Consider the following 27,977-nt stretch of genomic DNA (forward strand, 5'->3'; position numbering starts at 1 on the left):
AGAGGATGCAGCAGATTAAAGGGGAGGCAGCATAAAACAGATGAAAGGATGCGGCTGGTGCAAGCAGGTGCGCTCCCTACAAAGGCTGGTTCGCACTGTGGTGTGTGTGTTCCCATGGGGTAACAAACACACAGAGAATAAACATTAAACCCACTTGGGTCTGCTGCCATTTCATTTTCATCCACACAGATAGACGCAGTGAAGCCTCTATGTTCAGTAGGTAGTGCTCATACCCACACAGATCCACTGGAGAGACCACTGTCACCCCACTAACTCCCCTATAGTGTCACACACACACACACACACACACACACACACACACACACACACACACACACACACACACACAAGCAAAACTAATGACTTCAATACTTCAGGCACAAACAGAAGCAGTAGTCCTTGCAGCAAACAATTCTCAGTTCCGCAGGCACCCGACAGGAAGAAAAGCAGGACAGGAAGGTGTGAGAAAAGTGGAGAAAACAGACAGAATTGGTGTTTTCATCCCGTCTTGAAAATAATGACACACCTGGGGAAGGCGTCGAGGAGAGCGTCTTTGTTTACTGTCAAGATGATCTGCAGAGCCCTGTCATTACCACTTGTGTTATGCAAACGCTGGCGTGAGTCAGCCATACAATCACAATAGAGAGCGGTAACGAGCTAACAGCAGACCAATGTATCAGTTAGCCTTGTAGCTTCGGATAGAGTAGAAGTGAGTGGGCGTGGCAAAAAAAAGAAATGGATGCTGCAAATGACTAAAGGAGTGAATCACTGCAGTGAAGATTGCTTTTTAAGAGAGCTGTGTTCATTAGCGGAGCTGCACAGTGATGTACGACATTGCAGGGGATTGTAGGAATTTGGAGAGATGGAATTTAAAGCCTTTGTAGTGGAGGGAAGTTTTCCCATAGGCCATAGATGTATAATTGGCTTACCTTTTTAATTTGGTGTTCAGTCAACAAGACTGGAGACTGTGGCGGCTGAACACGAGATCAGGGGGCTGCAGGGTGTGGTATTAGCTTTACAGGACAGAAAATATTCTGTAGATGAAAAGGGAGGAAACTGAAACCAGATCAGAGTCGGGAGGAAGCTGAGGATGGTGATGATTGTGATATATAGGAATATATACAGGAATTTCATTACTACAATACTTAGATTCTTTAGTGAGGCTCAGACGCTGATGCTTTTTATCCCTGAAAAATTAAATTTCAATAGGCTTTTCAATCATGGCCGGCTTCACAAGATATGTAACATGTCTTATATAATGTTTTTAGCTGTTTATTTAATTTTTTATTTACATAGGGACAGTGCATATAAATGGACATCAGTACAAGTACACAATGTAAATATGCTAGAGTTAGCACTGTAGCTAATTTTCATCTATTGTCCCTAAGCAGATACATAAAAAGAAAAACATAAAAAAACAGTAACAAGCATGCAACACGTTCATAGTTTGAGAGGCAAGACAACATACAACAGAACATGTGATCGTCACACACAGTGAAATGTGTGAGGCAGTTAAAAGTGAGTGCAGCTTCGGTTTTCTAAAAGCCAGATTTTTAAATGAGTTTTAAAATTTTCGTATGCGGGACGGTCCCTTATTGTGGGGGGCAGGCTATTCCAATATATATTTCCCTTTACTGACAAAACAGTTTGTCCAAATGTGGTGTGCCTAAAAGGTATTACACACAGTCCCCTTTGGTGTAGGCCCTTGTACTACCACCACTCTCAATTCTTTGAAAGAAGTAATTCATTGGGGGAGGGGAGGGGCACGATGATGTATAGCCTTATATACATAACAGGCATACATACAAAATTCTCAAAACTCAATAGTTTGTGTTTGTCCAGTATGCTACAGTGATGAAATGAATCGCTTTTTTATCCAAAATTTTAATGGCTCTCTTGAAGAGTACTTCAATAGGCTTAAGCGTTGTCATGTCAGTTAGTGACCAATTTGTAAAACAGTACTCAATGTGTGAGAATATCATTGTGTGTAGATACATTCTGGCAGCACTCGGACTGAGAAATGGCCTATAAAACATGTATTGTTAGCTGACATGGCTGTACGAGGGAGTTATGGGATATGTTGTATAATGTTTCTCTTCATTTAAAATTCTTAACAAAGGAACTGAGCCGGATTTTCATTTCATGAGAAGATTGACAGGTCTCTCTCTTGACAAGATTCATTTTTAGATTGGCTATTTTAAGCCTTCCTGTTTACATGTTGTGATTTATAGAGTCACAGCGTGTACAAAAAACAACGTAACATGAGACACAGCCGTACTGTAAACAAACCGTTATATTCTCAGGCGGAAGAATATAGTACTTGGGCGGAGTGATATGCTCGCAGCAAGCCTGTCTGAGAGTATAGTTCCCGGTTTGTTTACTGTTAGAAGATGGCTGTGTCTCATGTTACGTTGTTTTTTGTACTCGCTGTGACTATACAAATCACAACATGTAAATAGGAACATGTTGGCGTTATTTTGTCACAATTCGGAGCAGTAGGCTAGTTGGAACCAGTTATCTGCAGGATCTGTGCTAGGCTAAGCTAATGCTGGAACCGTCAGGCAGCACGGAGATGAGAAGGGTATGTATCGACTTGTCTTACTCTGGGGGTTACGGTGAATAAGTTAAATTCCCAATAAGTCGGCATGTTCCTTTAAAGGTTTGTTTTAATCTATGTTGGGTATGTACAAAATAAAAATCAGGCTGATATATTTGTGCTTTTTTAATCTATAAAATCCCTTCAGTTACAAATGTAACTAGTCAAATATTACAGATAAGGCATTTGAAGTAGCAGGAAGGATTTACAGTTTTTTTTTATGGTAGACTACCATAGGAATTACAACTGCACACAATTCTCTACTTGTCAACAAACCACTGAGGCCAACAGACGATCACGTAGTTATGTAAATGAAATAAAATAGCTACAAGATGCAAGATTTTTAAGATATTGAGATGTATTTATTTTGTGGCTGTACGGCCCTGCTAGAATGAGATCTAACCCAGAAATGAAAGTCCTAAAACAGGGTTTAACAGTTGACTAAATGATCTCAATCCCACTTATTCGTTCGTTTTCCTGCTTTCAACCATATGACCATCTTCGGCTATATTTACATTGCTACGTTTTGGTTTTTAAGCGGAGTTTTGAGCCAAAAGCAATCACTGTTCAAACACGCGTTTTTAGCTCCAGTAGAATCTCTGTTTAAACTAACACACCCAAACTGCAAATCTCATCAGCATTCTCTTATACTGGGCATGCGCAAGCTGTGGTAAACAGGAGGCAGCATATATACTCGGCCCGTGGTAGTTGCCATGGTAACACTAGTAGCTTAGTCTCAGTGAACGAGACGACTGATAAGACCCAATCAGGTGTTGCCAAAGGTCTCCGTTTGCGGCCGTTGAGACTTCAACACAACCCCGGAGATTCCAAAGAAAAACGGGCTCAGAAGTGTTTTAAATTCCTCCGGTTTAGGGGCTCTGAAACGCCAGAGCAGTGTGAACGCGAGGTGCAAACGTAGCAAAAGATATTCGTTTTTAAACCAAAATGTAGCAATGTAAATGTAGCCTTCATCAGCGGATTGAGTTTGCTTCATTTGTCATGGAACTTCTCACCCCTGTTGACTCAAAAAGTTGAGCTTGACTAACTAAGTGGACCTTTAGTTAAGATTGTTTTATAAACTTAATCAATGCACCGAATCCTGCACTGAAACCAGTAACATCACCCAAAAAAAATAACAGGCTTAAAAATAAACCATAGCAATAACCTGAGAGCTTTTTGAACACATGATCGTCAGTCAACATAAGTGAAACCATAGTGGTCTACAGGAACATGACATGACATTTAAATTGAAGTAAAGTGACTGAGGAGGAGAAAGAGGAGGACAGTGTGCCATTATGATAAAAGCCACCTTTACTAGAATGAGGCACTGCCGAGATGGAGCAACGGAAAAACGAATAACAGAGGAAATGGTACAGTTCAGCTGAGGCACGATTAGGTTCTCTTCACGGCCTCTGTATACTGAGGGTGTCAGAATGTTTAAAAAAAAAAAAAAAAAAAAAAAGTTGCAAAGGAATGAAGGAAGGAAGTGAATAAAGAACGGCTGAATAAGCCTTGATAGAGGAAAGGAGAGAGTCCAGCTGAGCGAGGCTGTATTGTCCCAGAGGTACAATGACTGCGCAGCTTTTACAGATACAAACAAAAAATAGTTCATAAAACCAAAACACAGAACATTACTACTACTGCTGAAATACTATGTATTCTTCAGTTCCTAATACTATAGTCATTCTTCTACCACTAGTGCTGCTGCTGCTGCTGCTGCTGCTGCTAGTATTCACATATTTACTAGTAATGATAAGAATATGTTGGGATTATATTGTGTTTGGTGTGGTCGCAATATTTCTTAATGGGAGTTTATTGCTGTTAAAGGGCCAGTCCACCTTTTTTTTTTACATGTCAAAGTCTGTTAACTATTCATGGCTACTAGTCAACCTGAAACACTTGTGTAATGTCTTATGTGGCTATGGACGTCAGGTCTGAGAAAATTACCTTGAATGACTTTACTCAGCCTGTTCTCATGAACCGTTCGTACAAAAAGCAACGAAAAGTTAAGCACGGTAATTCGTAAGCATTCCACGTTTTTTTTTGTTGCTGTACGCACCACATTGACGGCCGATGTATAAGAACGCGGCTGGCCGCGTACGGATGTGGTCTTGGGAGGATGGGTGGGCGGTAAAACACAGGACTTTCAAGTCAGGGATCGGAGTTAGCTTGAGCGTGTTCCTTGGGAGTGTTTTAATCCAAACCACGATCTTTTTCCTAATCTTATCTAGTCGTTTTGGTGCCTAATCTTAACTTTCGTCGCGGCAAAATGCTCATATTTTGTGGACTAAATTTTACCGTAATCTCCAGCGAAATGAGCAGCTGATTTGGCCATGTACCCGGATCAAAGTCACCCATTTTCGGCTAAACACATCTACGATTGAGTTGTGACGGAAGTCCGTATCCCGCGTCGCGAAGCTCTGTAGTGGCTTAAACAACTAAAAACTGCCGCTCGCCGCCATGGAGCTCGTAGCCAGCCGGCGTCACGTGACCAGCTTGTGGTCTTCTAATTTCGTAGGATATCATACGTTTTGTTGTGCATACATTTTCTTATGATATCATACGGACCCGTTCATGAATATGCGTTGCTTTACTCCGGTATCTCAGGTTGACTTTTTGATTAAAAGCCTAGTTATAAACGAGGGGCAAAGAGCTTTACAAATCCAAGCAAGAGCAAGGCAGCAAGAGTCTTCACGAAAGATGCTATGGAGTTGCTTTAAGGGATTCACAGGTTTTTGAAGATTGACCCATGCTAGGGACTAAAAGCTTGAATATCTCAGCCTAAGCAGTGTTTTTTTTTAACCTGTTTTATGGTATGAGTCCACCAATTTTATGGAAGTGCAAAAGTAAATCTCTTGAGTACCTCTTTACACATTTGTTGTTTTTACTGTGCATATTTCTTTTAATATGGACTCCAGGAAGAGTGGATGTTGCGGAGAATGAACTAACTTGGATCCAAATGAACATTGAGCAATCAAATAGGCAACAATTACAGTCCACTCTCGGCAAGGAAATGGGCCTGTAATTATCGCACACCCAGTCGACCACGTATTGCCATTTTCAAAAGATGCCAGAGCAAAGTGGTGATGTGCGTTGTTTGCTTTCAGTAAAAATCCATTCAGTGGTTCTTGTGACGGATTGACGGATAGATGGACGAAAAGATGATGGGCAAGAATCGAAGCTTAGTCATCGTGGCAAGGCAAGTTACTTACTTAATTATATAACATACACAAGTGCTTCACATAACACATATCAAATATTTAAAATCAGAAATGCAACACAGTGTAAGATGCTTGAAACAAATAAAAGGACAGACATGATCTTAAAAGAAATAAAGATAAAAACAAATGAAAAGCAGATAAGCTTGATAATGATGAGTCTTGTAAGCTGTAATGTACAATGGAGAATATATCCATTTTGAACCTGGTTGTAAAGCTGGCCTCAGTCCTGTTGTCACCCTTGTGAACACATTCTTTATGTTCAGAACGTCTTCATTCAGTGAAATACGCTGAGCTTCTGCTCACAGCTGCTCGGCCTCTGGAGAGGTAGCGGTAGATTGGAATGAATAGATGGGGAAAGGCAGTGTAATGTACCATGGAACACTTGTCTCTACCTTGAGAGCAGAGAGCGAACGGGGAAGGGGGTGGGGGGGGGGGCAGAGAAAGACCTCATGAGCGCTACAGAGCTGAATTATAGATGAGCTCGGAGAAATGGAGGCACTCCGCTGGCTTTTCCCATCCGCCCACCTCAATCCATGCTCTCTCACGCACACAAAATCACACGTACTACACCTAAACAATATTCCGCACACGCACCAAGTCTCTCAGAGGCAGCACACATTCACACTGCAGCTCCAGGCCTCCAATCTGCCGGATTTCAGTCCTTTAGGCCGGATATCCGTTGCCTTGGGCTTCCTTTGCGTTGGCATTTTAAACTTAAACATTTTGCAGCGGCGCCGCGGCTTTTTGTCATGTGCTTAGCACCGCCCCAAGACGATTGGGATTGGTTTAAAGAAATGCCAATAAACCAGAGCATGTTTTCCTCCCATCCCCGAATGTGGAGTAGTCAGACCCTCCTCCAGTGCGCTTTGGAGGAGGGTCTGGCAAAGCGAGACTATGTACACCTAAACCCTGGCTCTATCTTAACAATACACACAGTATCACACTCACAGAAGCACACACACACACACACACACACTTTTTGGGACCTCACCGTAGCTGCATTATTGAAACCCACTTAGCACGCTGTCTTTCTCCTGACATCTGACTCACCAAACGAGTGACCCGTAAGCCCAGAGAAGAAGAGCTGGATTCCCTGATTATGCTGCAAAAGAGACAAGAGAAGCATAAAGGCTACTCTGATATTCTGCAGTTAGAGCCGGACAAGAGAGGAAGAGCTGGTCTCTGGTGCTGCAGTTGAAAAAAAAAAAAGAGAGGAAATAAGACTTGAACCAATACAGTACAAGACAACACGCATGGCAGTCAGATCTAGGAAGAAAAACTCTAATGAACATGCATTATGGACATAGAAGCCAAACCAACTTAATCAGCTTACAGTATGGTAAACAGCTTTCATTGGCATGAATGGGCAGCCATGTTTGGATACCTTATCCAGCGCTAAACAAATCCATGGGAGCCCATGTCGCGGATTCCAAAAAGTGAATTCCTGAAAACATAACTGTTTGTGAAGTCACCAATTTTGAAATGACCTGTAGCTTTCAACACTAGCAGTTTGATTAGCCTAGACTAGCATCTGTCAGTGAACGCCTTTTTTTTTTTTTTTTTTTTTTTTTTTACTTTGGTATGCTGACAAAATTAATTTTGTCCTGCTTTTAGCTAACTTAAGCTTAACTTTGGTTGGAGGGAAGAACTACTGAAAGAAAAGGAGAAGTTTCAAAATATTTTTTTACAGTCCCACTTCCTCAAGGTGCAAAAAGATAAAAAGGCACCGGTGAACAGCAGCAAAAAGCTAGTTTGTTTTTGCTTGATTGCCAAGTTATTAGTGAAACTTCGGGAATTTCCAGTCATGCTTTGTGTGTCACTCTATGGTTACATCAAAGTGTGTATAAGCATGCATTTGGCGCATTTGTTGGAGAAAAAAGGGAACAATGTAAGTAAGTTAGTGGTAAGGTACTAGTGACTGCTTGGGTGAAGTATCATCTTCTCACACTCTTTCCACTGAAACATGCTTGTTTGCAAATCGAGGAACTACGTAGAAGAAAGTTACTGTAGTTGAGCAGGCAGGGTAACTGCAGTCAGCGCTGGATGGTGAGAAATTTTATTTTATTTTTATACTCTAAATGGAAGGATCCGCCCAACAAATCTTTATGGCTGATGGTTTTTCTTTCTGAAAGTCATCCATGTTGGTAGGAAGTAAAAAAAAAAAAAGAAGGGTTTTCTCAAATTCAGTTTCGACTTAATGGCAGTGCTTGTTTATCAAATGAGGAGTTGCACTTTTCAAATTCAAGAAATCAAAGACTGTATTAATGTGACCTTTTTTAGGTTTTAGCCCGTGTTAAATGAAATACTTGTGGCAGCAGCTGATGGTCACGTGGATTATGGATTAGTCCACCTTTTCTTTAATTAACTTATTAATTATTTTGTCATAAAAGAAATCAGAAATAATGACACATGTATTATTTTGACTGACCTAAAGATATTCATTTCAAAGCTGTGGTAGGCACTTTATTTTTGGCGTTGTTGGGCAAAAGAAAAAAGGAGAGAAGACTTTCCTTCAAAAAAATTGCAGTTGATTCATTTTCTGTCAAATTTACTTATCGACTCCGTTTGATGGAAATGCGACTTTTCAGCTCGTAGTTGTGGTCTGGTTGCAATACCTACATAGGATGAACACATGCTGAGGTGCTTCCACAATAACCACCACTTTATGCATTTGTGCGTTATCTGCTTGGCAACAAAATTGTCCATTTTTTACCACATTTATCTGTATTTTTTTCATGAGATCAGGTGAAGGAGATGGACATTAAAGTGGGTTAAATTGCGGCCTCATCTGCCTCAACCCGACACCTTGTATACTGTGGGTTTACGATCACAGAGCTTGCTTTTCTATTTCTGAACCCTGAGCATGTAAATGGATATGAGATAACGGGCCCTGGATGTGAATGTATATGCCCCTTTTGTGCCCATGTCAACCCATGCATCATCATCCCTCATGCTCGCAGTTACCGGTACTTCCGACACTCTTCTATTGACTTTTTTGACAGTAAAACCCATTACGTTAATGGATTTTTATTTCACATGCCCCCATGTCCATGGCATGCTCTGTCCCCTGTAAACAAAAAGTGGCAAAGTAAAGTAAAACTGTGGAAGAGTAAGGACACAGTGTAGGAGTGTGTGGCTGTTGTCTTGTGCCTTGTTGACACTTTGATTGTACCATACTTGTGATTCCGTGGTTGGAAGTTGGTCTCGCTAACTGCTGCACCCAGTGTGCTTTGTTTTGTTTCGATATCCCCCCTGGGTGCTTGTTAGGTGAGGTCAACAGACTGGTCAGAGGCTGTGGGCGGTGCTGAATAAGCCCAGGACACCCATGACCAAACCCTTTCCCATGTGGAAAGGGTTTGTGAGTGCTGAAAGAGAAGAAAAGGGGATTTAGCTTCTCATGGAGCATCGTCACACTCACGAACACACACTGAGCACAGCTTTTCGGCCTACAGTTCTAATAAAACAAAGGCCTTTAAGCACTTTGGAGAGGGAGAGTATTGTTTATCATTCCACCTATGAAATAGTTTGGCTGACGTGGCAAGAAATATTAAAGCCACAAACCACCAAGTGTGAGATTGTGTGTGTTGAAGTGTGTAGTCCCAGGGCTGTGAATCCCAGTCCTGTTTGCGTACTGACACAGTTATGTTTGTGTAACAGGGTCTGGATAGTGTGTGTCATTCCACCTGCCATACGTGTATATCCGGCGGAGTAGGTTTCGTGGCTCTTGGGCACACCTCTCTTAATAGGTGAATGCTGCTGGTTGCTAAATGTGCGAGTGTATGAGAGAAATGCCTGAGGTAATTGTGAATCCCTCAGTATGAACATGCTAAACTGGTCATATAATTGGAATATATAGCTAGCTGGTGTGCTAATTAGGGCTGCACGATATGAGGAAAATATGTAATTGCGATTATTTTGACTGATATTGCGATTGCGATATGATTCACGATATTGAAGGGAATGATGTTTGTATCGTTATTCTCATTTTCATTGACTAATATTAAATCTTAAAAATTTAAATGATTATAGTGTGATTTTTGCGAGGATCTGTACCAAACAAAGATGTTTTCTGTAGTCTGTAGGGTAGGATTTGTAGGCCGGGACGTCTCTGCAACGCCACAATACTTCATTCAGACTGGTTTGACACATATTTTGCCTTTAACAAATATTGCGCCCCTCTACGATTTGGATATTTCACTAGTCCATATTGCGATTTCGAAAAAATTGCGATTCATTGTGCAGCCCTAGTGCAAATAACCTGTTTTTCAATAGTGTGCTGAGTCTGGGCCAACCGTGGCGAGCCAACTGTATGATTCTTCCTGCTCAGACAATAGATGGCAGCACGGAAATAGACACAGGCCTCCTGACCCTCATTCTTCTACCAAACACAGCACAGCGCAGAGTTAAAGGTCTGCTTAACTAGCTGGTTCCAGTGGTGACTGGTGTGTCAGTTAAATCAAGTTACATCTTTATTTATTGAAAACTATATAGTACCGAAACTTGGCATCGAATGTACTTAATCTTTATTTCATGTGGCTATGGTTTTGTAACTTTGAAATGAGACAACCTGTTGTTGTTGTTTTTTTTAAATAAAATGTAATGATACAGAGGCTTCTGAGAAAAGGAGTGTTTGTGTTGACTGTTTTTGACTAAAGATATAATGTTTTCTTAAATTATTTTTACCCAGATGTTATAATAAAAAAGTTTCCTGTTGCATGAGGAGGCTGATCAGCGTCATTTATAGTAAATGATTTTACAATTATCAAAACATGCACTCAGCTTCAGACAGGGATGAGAAGAATGGGTAGGAGATGCAAATGAGATGCTAATTATGTGTTGGATTGCGAGTAAAAAGAAAATAAAGTACTGTATGAGTGTTTTGCACTACACTTTTGGTATTTGTTATTAATCCGATTTTTACCCCCTTTTTTTATCTAAAAGTTAAATGCACTATGTTGTCTGTGGCCATGACAACAGACAGAACCCCATGTGTCTGCCAGCCCCAGATTCAGTTCAATGTGAAATTGGTTCAACAGCAGTGGCAGTGCACACACACACACACACGGTCAGACTGATGAAATTAGGAGCAGTTAACTGGGATAACTCCTCCCTGCACGTATTATTCTCTCTTGTGGTTGTTTACCACTCTGATTGGCCTCCGTGTCTCCAAACCAAATGTTTGGGCTACGTTTGCCAACCAGCGTTCTGGGCTTTTTCTAAACTCTCCAGGGGTGCATGTGCTGTCCCAAAGTGTCCCACAGAGACAGAGTCAGGGGTGGAGAAAGAAAGAAAGACAGGGGGGGGGTGGAGCTTTGTGTAGAGGAAGAGGAGGGGTGTGAAATCTACAAGTAAGACCATGCTGATACGATAACTAAAAGTGCCTGTGATATCAGACTGTCTTCAAATTAAAGCTTTCAGTTGTATAAACACAGGAACTCAAGTTGGCCTGAAATAAAACACACAAGAAAGTACTTTCTGAACATTTCCTCTTCCCTCAATACAATGCATTCAAGACCTGAACACATGCCAGGAGACAATGGTGCTGGGTGTTTCCCTGGCCATTGGTTGGCCAGATTTTTAACATAATGGTTCGTTCCAAAGTGCTTTTTACAGCAGAAAGGAATTTAGATTAAAATGAAGATAGAAAATGGAGATGTCAAGGCTTTAGTGCATGTGTGTGTTTCCTGATGGCATTTTTGTGCCTTTGTGTCAGGATTAGCAGTTCAACTTTCCTCTAAGTTCGATACTGAGAGTCGGAACTGTCAAAACCACAGTTACGGAGTTCTATACAAATACACAAACAATACAATACAATAATAGAATTATTTAGAACACACTTAATTATGATGCATAATTCATTGCAGTAATCCTTAAAAACAAAAACAAGCATAATGCGAAGTTCCAAGTTCCTCTCTCCAACAACCAGTTTACAAAATGTAATGTACACAAAAAAAAAGCATTGCAAATGTGCAGCTCAACTTATTCTATATGTATGGTTTAGAAGGAAATACAAAAATGTATTTGTAATGAATGTAAATGTCACGTTCCTAAGATACCTTTGGTACTTAACATATTTTCCAGGGTTCTCACGCGCTATCTGGTTTTACCACATTTATCTTTTTTAACAAACATTATTTGACTTTAAAACTCCACCCTGTGCATTATCTGACAGGCAGCCTCGCAGGGGAGAGGAAGGTTGCGACAAAAGACTGGCAACGACTGGTGACATGAGCACATTGGAATAATTTCTACAATCATGTCTTGGCTTAGAGGTACCTGGGCCTCCCTGAATCCACAGAAAGCACCCACACGATGCCTGCGGTTACTCTGTTTGTAAGTTTTTATATGTATATGGATTGGTGACGGGGTGTGTGGATTGGTGATGGGCAAAATGTTGTGGTAATGTTTTCCCTTTCTGTGATTTCTCTTTTATGTATATTTGCAAAGAAACTCCTGAACACTGTCATATTAAGTTTAATAGTAGGCAACGTTTCGGTGAAAGACCATCTGCAAATAAATTTGCCCTGCTTGTGCTCCTCCGACGCACGTGTCTCACGTTGTAGATGTGCAAATTATGTTTACAACAAAAAATAGTCTGATTTATAAAACCGTTTGTACGCACACCTGAAAGCAATGTTCCCTTTATAAATCAGAGATTACCTTCAAGCGTGCGTACGTGGATCAGCCTCTTATCCCACCCTGTGCACGCCCATTTTTAACCATAAATAGTCGATGCAAAGCACCTCATGAATGCTGATCAGTATACGAATGACACTGGCAGTTGTTAAACCGAATCATGGTGAGAGATTAGCGGAGAAAAGTCTGAGAAAAAAACTTCTCAGACGGTCAAGAATTGCAAATTGAATTATAATGTTGGCCTGTTCTTGCAGAGTGTATGGAACCCTGATCTATAACTACATGTATTAATAATACGTCCAAAACGGCAGACATTACGGCACTCGGGGACAGCTTCCATATACCAGACGTATATAATAAGATTTAACAGAACTATATATTATATCCAAACAAGCCTTAGTGATAAAGTTGAAGATTATTTATGATATTTATTTTAAAAAAAACTGCTGTCTGACATTTACCTCTGGAAACAGCCGGTTTCCCCCAGAGTGGTTAGGGCCTGTATTTGGACCAGGATGGCTTGGTTCCGGCGCGTTGCCCTCTCTACTGGACCCAATTCAGTACATAGATCCAAGAGCTCAGCTTTAGGGAATCTAAATCGGCATATTAGCCAGTCATCGTCATAGTCCCTGAAGTCTCTTTCTCTCCTGATTCTTCCATTAGCTTAGTCCTCCTGCAGGGCCAGCAGTGCCATCATGCAGCATTACACACGGGTTCATCGCAGTATTTATATGTTTACAACAATTTGTGATTGTTAACACCTTGCCAACACAGCATCAACTAGTGGTATCCCCCACCCCGAGATACAATTTGAAGACGAAATAAAGTCTAATAGGCAAACACACTTTTCTTCATGCAGGTTTTGTCACGAACAGTATTAAAGTTTGTACTGATAACAAGGAAATTAAGGGTAACGATTGCGCGAGAGCTTAACGGCTGTATTTTCAGACTTTGACATTTGATGATACATGCACAGTTTTAAATACAGATATTTAGTTAAGTACACTGTGTTCTGCCGTTATCTAATGGTAGGGTATTTGATGCTATCCTGTATTCCATGGAGTCGGGCCATCTCCTCCTCCTGCGCTCTGTAGCAGACAATGTGACGGTGAGACAGCACCGATTAAATATTAAGAACGAGTTTTGATTTAAGATTTGAGTTGGAGGTGTTTATGGAACAGTTATCACTCAGTACAAGCGCAAATAACACTGCTGGAGTTCATCTTCATGGTAACGTGGATGTTATGGAGTGAATAAATGTGCGTGAAGCATCAATACTAGAAAATATTAAGAGTAATCTTATTCCCATGTACTCTCTGCAGTCTGACTTCAGTTCACCACCTCACCATCTGCGTCGGCAATTCCTATTTTCCAATTCCAAAATGTGCGTACGCATGGGTCAGAGTTTGCGTGGAGGACCGCACATTCTCCCGTCAAGTTTGTTTTTTATAAATCACAACCGTTGCGTGGGAAGTGGCGTACGCACGTTTTCATCCCCGTTTTGTGCGTACGCCACATTTATAAATGAGACCCCTGGTTCTTAGAGACAGTAAGAAAACACAGCAACTGAATGTTCCAGATGTGTTCGGAATTCAAGTCGCCTACACATACAGTACCTGTCGCCACCATTTCTGAAATGTCTTAAAGTTTTAACCACTTAACTCCTTTAAACTATTGATCCAATTATTTCCCAGTTTGACATTCTACCTTTCTGATCCCCTAAGTAGTGTATATACTTTCTCTGCTTGACGCACTTAAAGGACAAATCCGGCGCAAAATGAACCTAGGCGTTAATAACACATGTGTACCGAGTCGACCGTTCTCTGGGATATGTTTTCACGCTAATCGAATGGGACCAGTTTTAGCGCAAACCACTAGTTACCTTATAACGCTAGCCTTCGGGGCAGAGGTTAAAGTTAAAAAAAAAATCGCTATTTCTATACCACTAACAAGCCTCAAAATAGCACCACACTTCGCTTACATATTGAGGGTCCCTACATGTAAACCGAAGCATTGAGAACTTTGTAAGCGTACAGACAGTTTATTAAAAACATAGTTATAAAGACAGTACCGTTCACGTATACAGGCAGGCGGCATCTTGGGAAAACAGTCACAATCAGCTGAAGAACGAATGCCGTGCTTGAGCTATGTTACGGGTTACTGGTTGCACGCCGTTCGTCCTTCGACTGGTCGTGACTGTTTTCCCAGTTTGCGCTAAAAATGGTCCCATTCGATTAGCATGAAAATAAATCCCAGAGAACGGTCGACTCAGCACACGTGTGTTATTAAGCCCTAGGTTCATTTTGCGCTGGATTTGCCCTTTAATATCACAGTAGCTCAGGCGGGTTCAAAAGTTGTTTTACAGTCACATGTACCATATATATTCCCATCATATATTTTCACAACCTTTTCTCGTTAAACCAGTTCAATCAGGTTTGTTTGGTATAGTCTAGTCTATATCGACGAAGTTTCCTTTCCGGGATTGCTCTGGTGCCTCCAGAAATTCTGCCAGATGTTCCTCATTTCGGCCGGATGTCCGTAACCTTCCGCTTTCTTTGTGTTGGAATTCTAAACTCCGGTGGATTTCTGAGGACTATGGTTAACTGCTCCTCAGATATCTGCAGGGTAAATCCAGACAGCTAGCTAGACTATCTGTCCAATCTGGGTTTCCTGTTGCACGACTAAAACAACTTTTGAACGTACACATGTTCCACCAAAACAAGTTCCTTCCCGAGGCTATTTCGTAGAGGCATCCGGGGCTTAGTGCCACCCAAGACGATTGTGATTGGTTAAAAGAAATGCCAATAAACCAGAGCACGTTTTTCTGGCAATGCGAGACTAGGTATACTCCAACTCTCACACTGCTTCTCAATTCTCTTGCACTACCTGCTTCTACATAACACTAGCACCCACTTTCCGAATTAGCATTTATGGGTGCTTTTGGGAGATTTCTTTCAATGGCAAGTGCCTGGTTAGCTCACCTGGTAGAGCAGGGGCCCATATACAGAGGTTTACTACTTGATGCAGTAGCTGCAGGTTCGACTCCTGTCTTCTGCCCTTTGCTGCATGTTGTTCCTCCTCTCTCTCCCTTTTCAAGTCTAAGCTGTCCTATACAAATACAGGCCTAAAATGCCAAAAAAAAAATAATCTTTAGATGTCTTTCTGTGTGCTCATTCTCTCATGTTCATTGTCTCAGCGGCTGTCTGTGTCAAGCTTCCTGAGCTTGCTTTATTACAACACAGCACATGATCAGAGCCAAAGCACCAAATTCAAAACCGTATTGTGGTAAAATAATCAATTTTCTTACCCCTTAAACATCTGCTAAATGTACATGAACATTTGATTTTGCAATCTGAAAAAAAAATAGCCTTGCTGGCATAGAAACGCTGTTTATCATTCCCACATGAAACAGGCGATTCCACTTAAATTCCACAGATTTCTTTTTTGCCCTCTGGTAGTTTGAGAATCTACTGTCCTAAATATTCGCATCTTAAAGGAATCCATAGGATTGTTAAAAGATTGGAGCGTCATGCCATTTTCTTTTTTCACAGCATCTGTAAAAAAAGAAAAGAAAAAAAGAGGCTATTTTTGTCCACTAATTTGTGACTCTTCATCCTGTCATCCCCACATATGACATTCAGCATCTCTGGACATGCATGAGTGAAATGTATTAAAAGATTTTTGGTGAAGAAGAACAAAAAAACAAATCCTTTTGTTTCCATCTCTGTCACCGTTGCTTTCAATTTCTCTGTGTATTGTGGGAGAAAGAGAGACGAGTCTCTTATTCACCCCTCACTTCCTCCTCTTTGTCTTTTATGCCGAGCTGTGTTGGAGACAGAGAAGAGCGGCGTGAAGGAGGGAGTGAAAGTGAAAGGGAATTGAAGATGACAGATAATAGTGTGGAATTGAAAGAGTTGCAGAGAGGATGTGGCAGTGGGAGATGAGGTGGCGCAGTGCTTCAGTAATACACCAAACACCACCGGCTTCCACATCATCTCCTCTTTTCCTCTGACTTCTACTTCTTAACCCCCTTCTGCTCCCATCCCATCGCCTCTTCTCTCTTATACCCCTCTCCCTCTCTTCTCTTCCATGTATGATTGTGCTCATATCAACCAAAGTATTATGCATGCTTCATTTATATTTAGAAAAAAGGCAGTATAGCATCTCAGTGAGCACTCTGAGAGCTGCAGTCGTAGGCCTTGTTTACTGAAGACACGGAGAGCGTGGGACAGATCTTAATCCCACCACATGACCTGAAAAGAGCATCAGCATCTCATCTTGGATTGCTTATTAAACATAGTAATTTGGGGACTTTTATAGCCTTAAATTGACCTGACAGCTTGAAGACAGGAAATGGGACAGAGAGTGTGTGTGTGTGTGGGGGGGGGGTGGCAACATGCAGCAAATGGTTGTGGGTCGGATTCAAACCCACGGCCATTTGCCGAGGACTCAGCCCACGTAGGGCGCACACTCTACTGGGTGAGCTAATACAGGTGGCCCCGATAACCAATAATTAAAGATAAGTTATGTCCGTGGTTGATGTGAAATTGGTTTTAGTGATAGTTTTTAACATACGCTTCCCAATCCTTTGATGTGAAATATGAGTTAAAGTGATACACTTTGAGTCAATCTGACAGCACCCAATCAGGCTGCGCAAAAGGAGGGAAAGCTGTGACTGGCTGTGCCGATCAGCAGAGAGACAAATGATGACTTGTTTGAAACGCAAAATTTAGGACTTTTTAATGTTCAGTGTAGTTTATTTTGAACATTAAACATTAAAGAATAATGACTTGAGTCTTGACTTGGGGCTTACCTGACCTGACTTGACTCAGGACTTGCAAAGCAATGGCTTTGTCCCGCCTCTTGATAATTCATTTTCAGGTTGTAGACCTAGGACTTTGACACGGCTTAAGATCCATGTGCAGACTGGCGTGATTACACTCTTTATGTGCTTGTGTTAAGATGTTAACACCTTTCTGAGGTACTGTGATGCTTTAGTCTCACAATGTTCTGGTAATGCGGCACATAAATGTCAAATGTTTCATCCTCACAGAGGACTCTCTCTTCCCTGCCTAACATTCGCTCCTCTCATACCTCATTCGTCACTGGCATAGTTGTCTCCTTTTTCTCTCCCCCCCTACCTCAGTGGTTTTTTTTTTATTTCTTCTGCACATTCTATGCTTAATGTGTCCAGATGTCCAACATTTTTTTGAAGATGGATTAAAGTGGAAGACTAAATCTTGCTGCGCAAGCATTGAGATTACCCGTTCTTTGACCGGAGTGCCTGAGCGAGGCTAAAAAAGAAAAATCCCACTCAAAGCCAAAACAGACGCTCACGTTCAGATGCTTTGAGTCCACTTTATTGCTCTATTTAAATCCATTTTTCATTGTGACAGAGAGAAAAAAAGTAGATGAAATGGTTTAGGCAGATGGTAGAAATAGGACTAGATTAGGATTATGTGTAATTGGTCTGTGTCACCTTGTATTTTTGAACATTATAATCATCGTTCTAAAAGATTATAGGATATTTTATGACTGATCTGATGCACATTTTCACAAGTCCTCTGTGACAAGCCAAAAGCCAGTATGAAGAATGATGCAGTGACAATGTTGATTTTTCTCTTATTTCAGTTCACTCTTTTCCATGTATGCTTCACTCTTTTCCTCTGTTTTGTATCGTCTTTAATAAAAAGCTACAGAACCGAAAATAAATCAAATAATTTAATCAACATGGTCATCAGCATAAATACATACAGGTCACTGGGCAGAACAGGCCTTTGATTCTCACTGTGGCCAATAATGCTTGTATTAGCACTTTTTTCAGCGTTTTCAATTGAATAAACTTCAGCTTCAAACCTGAATTTTATTACATCATTGAAATATTATAACCCTTTCATGTTCTGTGCATGGATTAGCAAAGTTGCCTCTTTACACATCCATCAGATACAGAGCAAAATTAGCAATTAGTTTGAGTCATGTTTCTATCCACGTGGTGATGTCCAATATTTTGGTTTCAACGACTGAAAGAAAATGTCTCTCTTTAGCTCCCAAATGATCCACTGTCCTCACCAATTAGCCGCTAGCATTTTGCCGTGAAGTTGCAAGCTGTAAAACCTAAACAATGCAATGAAAGACGCTATAAAGCGTAATAGAGCCGAGGGGAACTTTAATTCAGTCCTATAATTAATCTCTGTTGGTTTGTCACTACGAGCGACACCTTTCAGGATACACAAAATATTATGAACGTCTTTTACTATCTGAAACATCTGAAAATCTGAAAAAACATCCATAATCACCTCGAGCTGACTCCGTTATCCATTTACAAAGAACAAAGAGCCTAGATCCCCAATGTCCTTTGCGACTAAAAATCAATTAGAACCTCATAGTCGTTGATTTTCTTCTTAGCAAGCATGTTTATGCCTCTTCAGATACACTTTCTTTTAATTAGAGGAGAAAACAAGATTGAGTGGAAAAACGGTGAGCATTGTCGCTCTCATGCTAGGTTGATGGGTAGAAGGCAGACCTGCACTTTCCTCCTGTTATTTGGACTATCGCTCTTACCAAAGCCAGGTGGTGTTGATTTTTATTTATTTGTTGTACTCGTTAACAACCCAGACTTTTACGGACTTTATTTTTAACAACCCATTACTTTTGAGTTAATTGCGGTTCGCCCAGAGTGGAGGATAGTGCAGATGGGAATAAAGAGATTATTCCTAAACGGAAATTGCTTTCTGATGTTGTTAGTCGGACTCATGTTTTTTCATTTCTCCCCCCCCTTTATCTCTGTCCAGGATGAAAATGCGGCGGCACAGGGTGTTCTTGTTCTGCACAGTGGGCCTGTGCGTCATCTCCTTCCTCCACTACTACAAGGCCCTCCACTACGTCTCCCTGCTGCGCGAGCTCTCCGCCCCGTACCCCAACATCAAGTCCTTCATCATGGTCACTGGCTTCTTCTGGAGGGAGAAAGGTGTGGCCAGCACCCCGATAAGCCCCGCCTCCCCCGAAGAGGCCCCTCCCCTACCTGTTCTCCGTCCGTCAGACCCCAAAGCTAGAGCCGTGGCGGGCGCTGGGGGAGGGGGAGGGGGAGGAGGAGGAGGAGGAGGTGGAGGGATGGGCCTGGGGATTGGGGGAGTCTTGGTTGGAGGTGCTGGGATCGTTGGCGGCGCAGGCCCGGAGATGAAGATAAGGGGGGAACCGGCGCCCCCTCACCCTTGGGAGAACATGGTGGAGCACCAGAGGGGAGACACGCTGAATGAGGTGAGTAAAACTGTACTCTAACATTATTATAAAAAACTGAGAGATGTGAAACTAATTTTGCTCGTTGTCAATTTCCATGATGAAAATTCTAAAAACTAGGCTTTAATATTTTGATAATGTGATCCAACGCTGCAAACAAGCTTTCTTAGAAGCTCTCTCTGAAGGTCAGTGCTTTTGCAGTGTGGAGTTCGTTTTTATTAACACGTCTACTACTTTTTAGGTTCTGTAATAATCGTACAAGTTGTTCATCTCCTTTCCATTATACAGTGTCTTCAGTTATTTGTGCACCTGCACAGTGCATATAATATGAAAAAATGAAGAACACCATTCAAAGACTAACTTAGCTAAATCCTCACGGAAAACATGCAGTTCTGTTTTCTTTTGTCACACGTTGTTTTTTAGGTATTTCGTTGTGCTCACGTTGAGTGTGTTTGTAATAATATCCACATACAGTTCAGACAATATTTTGTCCAGGATTTACAGAAAATCTCCAGTCACTCAGTCCAGCTCTCTTACTGTTACTCATCTGCCACCTGCAGGAAGACAATAATCCTTCAGAAATATGTCACTTTGTGATATGTGATAGGAAGATTTATTTTATATCTTGTATGTAGTGTACTACACAAGAAGGTTAGTCTGGGGACAACCTTCACCCACAAGAATGTGTAGAATCTATTATTAGTTTGGGTACAACTTTCACACAGAGGAATTGGAGCCAGGAATGTGGGAATCTATTAGGAGCACGTGCCATAAAAGGTGTAGTTTAAGAGTAAACTGTTGCACTGAAATAGATAGCTTGAAGCATGTAAAGGAGGAGTTATTCTGATGTTTGTAGAGACACTATGGGTACATGCTCTTAGGAGGGTGTACACATGGTTATCTTCCTTTCTAGGAGAGAAACCTTGGCATATACATTTGGTGCATGTCAACTGTTCTCCCTTTTATGAATGTATGTTTGTTTGTTGTGTGAATAAAGCTGCATTAGTCTGAACTCATTGTACTCAGCATTTGTTCAGTCTCCATCTCATTTCCAGATATTTCCCAGATATCAATATGTGTCATTTCCTTTAGGATTTTGTTTCCCCAGCAACTTCAAACTAGTCCTGATGAAACAAAGTGGGTAAAAACAACAAAGATATGATAAGCCGCTTTCCGACTGGAGGGATTTTTGCAGTTCCTAGAACATAAAATTCCTAGAACCCTTTTTTTCTTGTGTTCCGACTGGACCAATTTGGGGATTTTTAAGTTCCTCTGGCTGCAGTTCCTGTAACTCTTTCAGCTCCTACTTCAGGGCAGGGTCTTTTCGCTGTTCCCTTTTCAGCATAGGGACCTAGATCAACGAGGGTCAGGTTTCCGGTACAGACAGACCAACAACTGGACAATTTTAACAGTTTTTGCCATCTTATTCATAACTAGCAATAGTAATAGCAATAGTAGTAAGAGTAGTAAAAGTAATAGTAGTTTATTTTGAACATGTAAAAAATAAAATATATATATATATATATATATATATATATATATATATATATATATATATATATATGTATATGTATATATATATATATATATATGTATATGTATATAAAATTTAAATGACAGATAAATAAGGACATGTACTTCTCAGCACAATCTACCAAAATGATTATAAGTAATTCAAATAAGAAATTCCCATGTTCAAAAAGGAGTAGGAAGAAGTACATAAACAAACTTTTCTAGTCCTACCCCCTTTCTCTAAATTCACTTCTGACATTTTAGGTGAGAAATTAACTGTTTAGATTTCGAACATAGGCAGTCTTGCGAAAATTGATGCCGAATTGACAATTTGCATCAAAGTTTTCGGAGTTGAGAAGCTCCATGAAGTGATGCGACAGCTGGCAGCCGCCTGCCCCGGCCGCTAGCTCGTCGCTCGGCCAGTCCTGCTCAGAGACCCCGCTGTAAGCTGGAGGTCTCTCAGACCGCTCTCGTAAATAAGAAGCTTTTATTTCACCGTTGACGCTTCGTTTGTTTAAATATCACAACACATGTCCAGCATAAGATCAACGGGAACCTGTGGTTAACTGTCTTTTTGGAGTTAAACTCCACAAGCGTGCCCTGCGGGCTTGACAACCTCGCTGACCGGGCCGTCACACACACACACACACACACACACACACACACACACACACACACACACACACAGAGTCACACACACACACGTCCACAGCGCAGCAGGCAGAGGCGGGGGGGAGAGATACCCATTTCTCTTTGGGAGACTTGTTTAAATTATGACAAATATGCTATATACATTAGTATTTAGTTAATACTTTTTTTGGTGTATTTGTTTTCTGATTTTAACGCTATAAAGACCGTTCCCGTGCTTGCATCACTCCCTTACCCCTCCTATAATAGTCCCAATGGCCACTTGGCAAGTGCAAATGCAAATGGAAAAAACTGTTTTGGGGGAGAGTAGTTAGTAGATCTGCTGCGAAATGGACTTTTCCTATAACTACGGTTCTGTAACTACTTGGTCGGAAAGAGGCTATAGTTTCATAAGTACGTATTTTAGTATGACAGGAGATATTGTAACAACAAATGGAGTGTAATAAACAGTGTTTGCTTTGAGGCAAGATATTTTCCTCCTAAGGTAATTCCATTGTAATATTACGGCACACGTTGTTGATCACATTTCATATCATCCTTTTTTTATCACACTGCACCCTGTTGTTTTCATCACTTTGCAAGTAATCTCCAACAGTCAGAAAGTTCCCACGTTCACATTCATGGAGCCTTTGGGATAAAGAATATCTCTCAGTAATCACTCGTCAGAAGTCATATGGGGATGCATATCTCCAATCAACAGTAAAACTTGCTTTCTCAAGAAGTAATTGCTTTCATATTGACGTAATGATAAGGTGTCATTGTTCAGCTGTGATTGCAGCAGCTGCACTTTTATGGATGTGTTTTCAAACATTAACTGCAGACTATTTGCCTTTATTCGTTATCTCATTATCTCATTTTGTTCTTGTTGATGTTGATGTTACTCACATGGTTACCTGTATACACTTCACAATGAGGCAAGTATAACTAACAATCTTACCGAAGGTTTCTCAAAAGTCCAATGTTGAGGTCCACTGTACAACATTTTACGCTTTTAAACTGTAGGAAGTATAAAAAGCCAATCATGGTGACATACTATAGCCATACCGGTATAATAAAAAAGGCTAAATTCTTGTAAGAAGGCGCTACAACTTATTAAGTGTAATTTGAAAATTTGCAGGACATGGGGTTCCAAAGTATTGAATTCCAAGGCCCATAAGTACAAGCATGCATTATTATCCTGAGTATATTGTTTCTTTTCTCTTTCACTTCACCTCCCTTTAAATTCTGTTACCTTTGGTTGGTTATTGGTATTTGTATAAATTTGTGTTCTTTACACATTTAAAGTCAGCAACCTGGATCTCCTTCATTTATCAAAATGGGCAAATTTGATATAAAACAGAGATGAAAGATAAGTGTGTAGATCCACAAAGACACTGAACTGATGTTTTTCTTTCTTTGGTATCAACTTATAGTTCAAATTGCGCTCAAGGTGTTAAGAGCACGTGCCACAGTTCCATGGCAACTTGAACAAAACAAAACAGCCTCACATAAACTTTTGTTGGATGAGAACTTGTTTACGGACCACTGGAAGTCATTACACACGACTAATATATAGGTGTTTTTTGAAATAGTAGACAATACTACAAAGCACTGTATAACTAGGAATTCCAATGTAATCTTACCACCATCTTCAATATGGCTCACGTGTGTGCAGATCATAGCCCTGAATTTGAAGCTATTCCTTGGTGTACAATTCAGTTAATCAATGACAATGAGATGTACGGGTTGCAGGCATTTATTTTAAATGGAAGTTTCCTTAATCTACCTCCCTATCCTTTGTCTTTCTTTCCAGGGGAGAGCTGAAGACCAGTTGAAGCAGCAAAATCCCAACCACCTAGCCGGGCCCAACCTCCCAGAGGTCCCATTAATGGGAAAAGATCACCGGCACAAGATTGTATTGCCTGATCCCTTAGAAATAATGGGTGACCTCCACACTGTCAAACACAAGCTTCAAGATGACACAACATCTTACTTTATCCAAACCAAAGTTGGAGCCCGTTGTTTTAAGCAGGGGACTGAGGTGGCTACCCAAAAGGAGTACTCTGGGAAATCAGGGGGGTCTGTGGCTAATGGAGTAGGGGATGGTGCTCGAGCAGCTGGGCAAAGGAAACCTCTGGAGGTCCAGCAGCAGCCCTCCATAGCTCCAAAACCCAAGACCAAGGTCAGGGGCAACGGGAAGCGGCTGGTAAAGTGTGTATGTCGGCAGGGATGGCATGGACCTTACTGTGGGGTTCCCACCATGGTGTATCACTCCAATTTGCCCACCAAGGAGCGGCTGACGCCCAGAGACACCCCGCGGAGGGTGATCAACGCCATCAACGTTAACCACGAGTTTGACCTGCTGCATGTACGCTTTCGTGAGCTTGCCCAAGCAGTTGATCTTTTCCTCGTCTGTGAATCCAACTTTACTGCCTATGGAGAGAGACGGCCTCTGAGGTAAGACACTGTTTTTTGGACTGGTGTGGTATATTTAAGCAGGATATGTATTCCTCAACTGAGCTGCTCCATGGACATAAGAGGATGACTCTTGTGCCTGACAGTGTAACATTGTAAAACGGCATGCATGCTCAGCAAGCTTTAAGATAGATTAAAGAGATAAAAGAGTATGATACAATGATGGAAATTGTAAAGCAGCGCAGTAAAGAAGGTACATCAGTGTGCTGTATAACAATTACAGTGACGTTCCTTTGGCAACAACATGAAATGCCTCGGGAGTAATTTTACAGCAGATTATGACAAGAGCGACATGATTGACTCTGCGTGTAGCCGTGGAGGGAGAGATTGGTGTTTTCAATCATAGGATGTGACACTGCATGAAAGTGGCTACATTCAGTGAACAATCTCTTTCGCTATGCATATCAACAGGTTAATTGAGTTCCTTTTCCAGTCAGTTTTGGTGTATGGACAGTGGGTTTTCTGTACTGAATGGCATCATTTGTAAAACTAGACCCTTTGTTACCTGCTGTTCTCTTTCTGTGCTTCAACTCTGCCAATTGTAATGCATTCTACACAATTTGGATGCATTTTTCTTACTGTTCAGGCAGCATTGGTTTCAATTCTGTTCGGTACACTATGAAAACCAATAAGAAAGCTTTTGAAACTTGTTTGAGTTATTTAATTCATTACAGTGAACATCAAGTCTTGGTACATTTTTGTCAAAGTTGCATTATATGGTAATGTAGTTCAAAGGTACCCTGTGTAGTTCTTTTGTAAAGGAAAACAGGTAGATTTACAGACCAACAAAAAGTTTTTCCTCAGACTGTAACTTTAACACAGATCTTTTTTAATGTTTTGATATGTATATATATATTTTACAATTTTACTATATATGTGTCCTCATGCATGTGCTTGTAAAGCATAAGATGCAACAAATAAAAAACAAATCAAATTATTATTTCATGGCATCACTACTGGTTGAAAACTGCACTTTAAAGGCTGTCTGATTTTAACATGTTGTACTGCATTGTATTGCTAAGGAATGGCAATCCATCCTACATGTGGCTCTTTCATGTGGCTCTCTGTAATTTGGCTTAATTTAAGCTAATGTACTTGATTCTTGCTGTTTGGAGTTTGTAACTTCATGGTTTAATGCACTTATTGGAAGTTGCTTTGGATAAAAGCGTCAGCTAAATGAAATGTAATGTGACTTTGACAGGAAATAATTTGTCTTAAAGCAAACTGTGATGGATTACATTTCAGTAAGGACTGAACTCCAGCAACCTTTGAGAGTATAATAACAAATTTGTATACCAGATGGAAAAGAATGGAAACCAATGGCTACCTGAAATGAAATAAAATACATCCGATCTAAACACAGCATTGGGAAATAGTCAGCTGTAATGTGATATATTCCTATATATAACAACACACAAATCCATGGCACTGTAAGGTTTTTTGGATAAAATAATCAACTAAATGGCATTTGTAATGTTCCCCAGTTTCCTGCGGCTCCTTCGCAATGGTACGTACGACTACATACGTCACAAGATCCTGTACGTGTTCCTCGACCACTTCCCGGAGGGCGGTCGGCAGGACGGCTGGATCGTCGATGACTACTTGCGTACCTTCCTGACACGGAATGGCTTGTCCAGGGTGGTGGGCATAAGATCGGACGACGTCTTCGTCATCAACGACGCGGATGAAATCCCAGCACATGAGGGCCTCCTTTTCCTCAAGCTGTTTGACGGCTGGACGGAGCCTTTCGCCATCCACATGCGCAAGGTAGCAGCGCGAATTCAGCTTTTGTGTGTGGACCATCAACAGTTTTTCACCATGAAGACTGTAGGATGGGTGTGTCATGCTGGAAATTGGTATTTCTTTATATATTATTAAAGCAGCTTTCTTTCTTTTACTATTTATCTCGAACAATCAACAATGTTGCAAAAGAAAATAGAAACAAAACAATTAAAAAACACCAAATTAAAACACAATCAGAATTTACCAAAGACCAAAAAATAATAATAAAAAGGAGAAGTTCGAGAAGGAGCAGGCGGAAGCATACAGCTTATTAGGTCCTGCCCCTACTTCACAATATCATATTATTACAAAACAAATAGATAGCAAATACAGCATACAACCTTTCAGATCTTTCAATAACTTACAGTTCCATTCCTATGTTTCGGTCTATTCCTTTCTGTATTGGTCAAGTATTGATTTTTTTTATCTATTTTTGAACTGAATGATATTATGGCTCTGTTTGATGTCATTGTTCAGTCCATTCCATAAGGTCGCGCCACTGCTCTGTTCTTTAAAAAGGTTTTTTAAAAAGAACAAATTAACCATATTTCTGTTTTCTTCTCTTCCCACATCCAGTCCCTGTATGGTTTTTTCTGGAAGCAGTTTGGCTCCCTAGAGGTAGTATCAGGCTGCACATTGGGGATGCTCCGCGACGTCTATGATGGCGACGGCATCAAGCTCCGCCGACGCGAATACTACACCATGCCGGGTTTCCGAAAGTACGAGAACGACACGGGCCACATCCTGGTGCAGTGGTCGGTGGGCAGCCCCTTCCACTTCGCCGGGTGGCACTGCTCCTGGTGCTTCACGCCCGAAGGGATCTACTTCAAGCTGGTGTCAGCTCAGAACGGAGACTTCCCGCGGTGGGGTGACTATGAGGACAAGCGTGACCTCAACTACATCCGCGAACTGATCCGGACGGGGGGCTGGTTTGATGGCTCTGTGCAGGAATACCCCCCTGTGGACCCCAAAGAGCACATGTACGCCCCCAAGTACATGCTGGAGAACTATAAAAGGTACCACTACCTACTGGAGAACCCTTACAATAAAAAATACCAGACTGGGTGAGGGCTAGAAGTTCAGCGAGGAAAAGATCCGCGAAATAACTAATAGGACCCAAATATGGCCTCAGCATTGAGTTTTGAGGGGGGGGGCAGAACGGTGTTGATGAACAACATTTCTCATTGGAGTGATGCGACATGTATCTCCACCAGGCAGCACTGACGTTGTAGGGACTCAAAATCTCTTAAAGTCATTATTTTGGGGTCAAAAAAGGGAACACTGAATCGCATCCATCATGGATTTACGGCCAGATATCATTGAGAGGTTACAAACACTGGATAAACAAAATCATGCATTTTCTCATTCCTCCCTTTTTGGGGGAGGAGCGAAGCTATCTCTCTTTTTGCTCCTCCCCCACCCCCCCGCCCTGTCTTCTCTTTCTTCACCCGAGACGATTCAGCGCGGCTGCCGCCTGAAAGAAACGGGTCCACCTCGAAGTAAAGCGAGGGATATTTTGCAGGCACGTGGAACCCGTGGAGACAAGAAACTCGAAAGGGAAGAATTGTTTCGCTTTTTCCGTCTGTGTTTACGGACCGGCTGATGTTCCCACTTCACTCTCCCGCTTCGGATGTCTTCCTGTCATAGTTGGTGACCTCCTTCCAGAAACAGATAACACCTTCAGATATTCCCATATTCCTGGGTCTCAGTAGAAAAGTATTGAATCCCATCAAACCCCGCTGGAGTACCCACTGCCAAATCAAAAGTTATCGACTCGATGGAGATGCCTCAGCTCATTCATGTGCTCACACTTATCCACATGCACCTTAGACCGGTCTGTGTGTTTGTTTGTGTGTGTGTATGTGTGTGTGTGTGGTCTGTCTTTGTATTAT

The 27,977-nt window shown here is 41.3% G+C and overlaps 1 protein-coding gene across 1 annotated transcript in view; it reads left to right on the forward strand.

Moving 5' to 3' along the window:
* Positions 1-27,447, forward strand: part of mgat3b (beta-1,4-mannosyl-glycoprotein 4-beta-N-acetylglucosaminyltransferase b) — a 65,886-nt gene extending 38,439 nt beyond the window's left edge. Inside the window, exons 2-6 of the mRNA XM_028566256.1 lie at positions 11,990-12,150; positions 19,245-19,710; positions 23,642-24,285; positions 25,788-26,070; positions 26,662-27,447. Of these exons, the coding sequence (XP_028422057.1) occupies positions 12,074-12,150; positions 19,245-19,710; positions 23,642-24,285; positions 25,788-26,070; positions 26,662-27,153 (1,962 nt within the window). The 5' untranslated portion in view covers positions 11,990-12,073 and the 3' untranslated portion in view covers positions 27,154-27,447. The remainder of the gene's footprint in view (positions 1-11,989; positions 12,151-19,244; positions 19,711-23,641; positions 24,286-25,787; positions 26,071-26,661) is intronic.
* Positions 27,448-27,977: the final 530 nt, after the last annotated feature.

Source organism: Perca flavescens, chromosome 2 (genome assembly GCF_004354835.1).
Source record: "Perca flavescens isolate YP-PL-M2 chromosome 2, PFLA_1.0, whole genome shotgun sequence".
Classification (NCBI taxonomy): domain Eukaryota; kingdom Metazoa; phylum Chordata; class Actinopteri; order Perciformes; family Percidae; genus Perca; species Perca flavescens.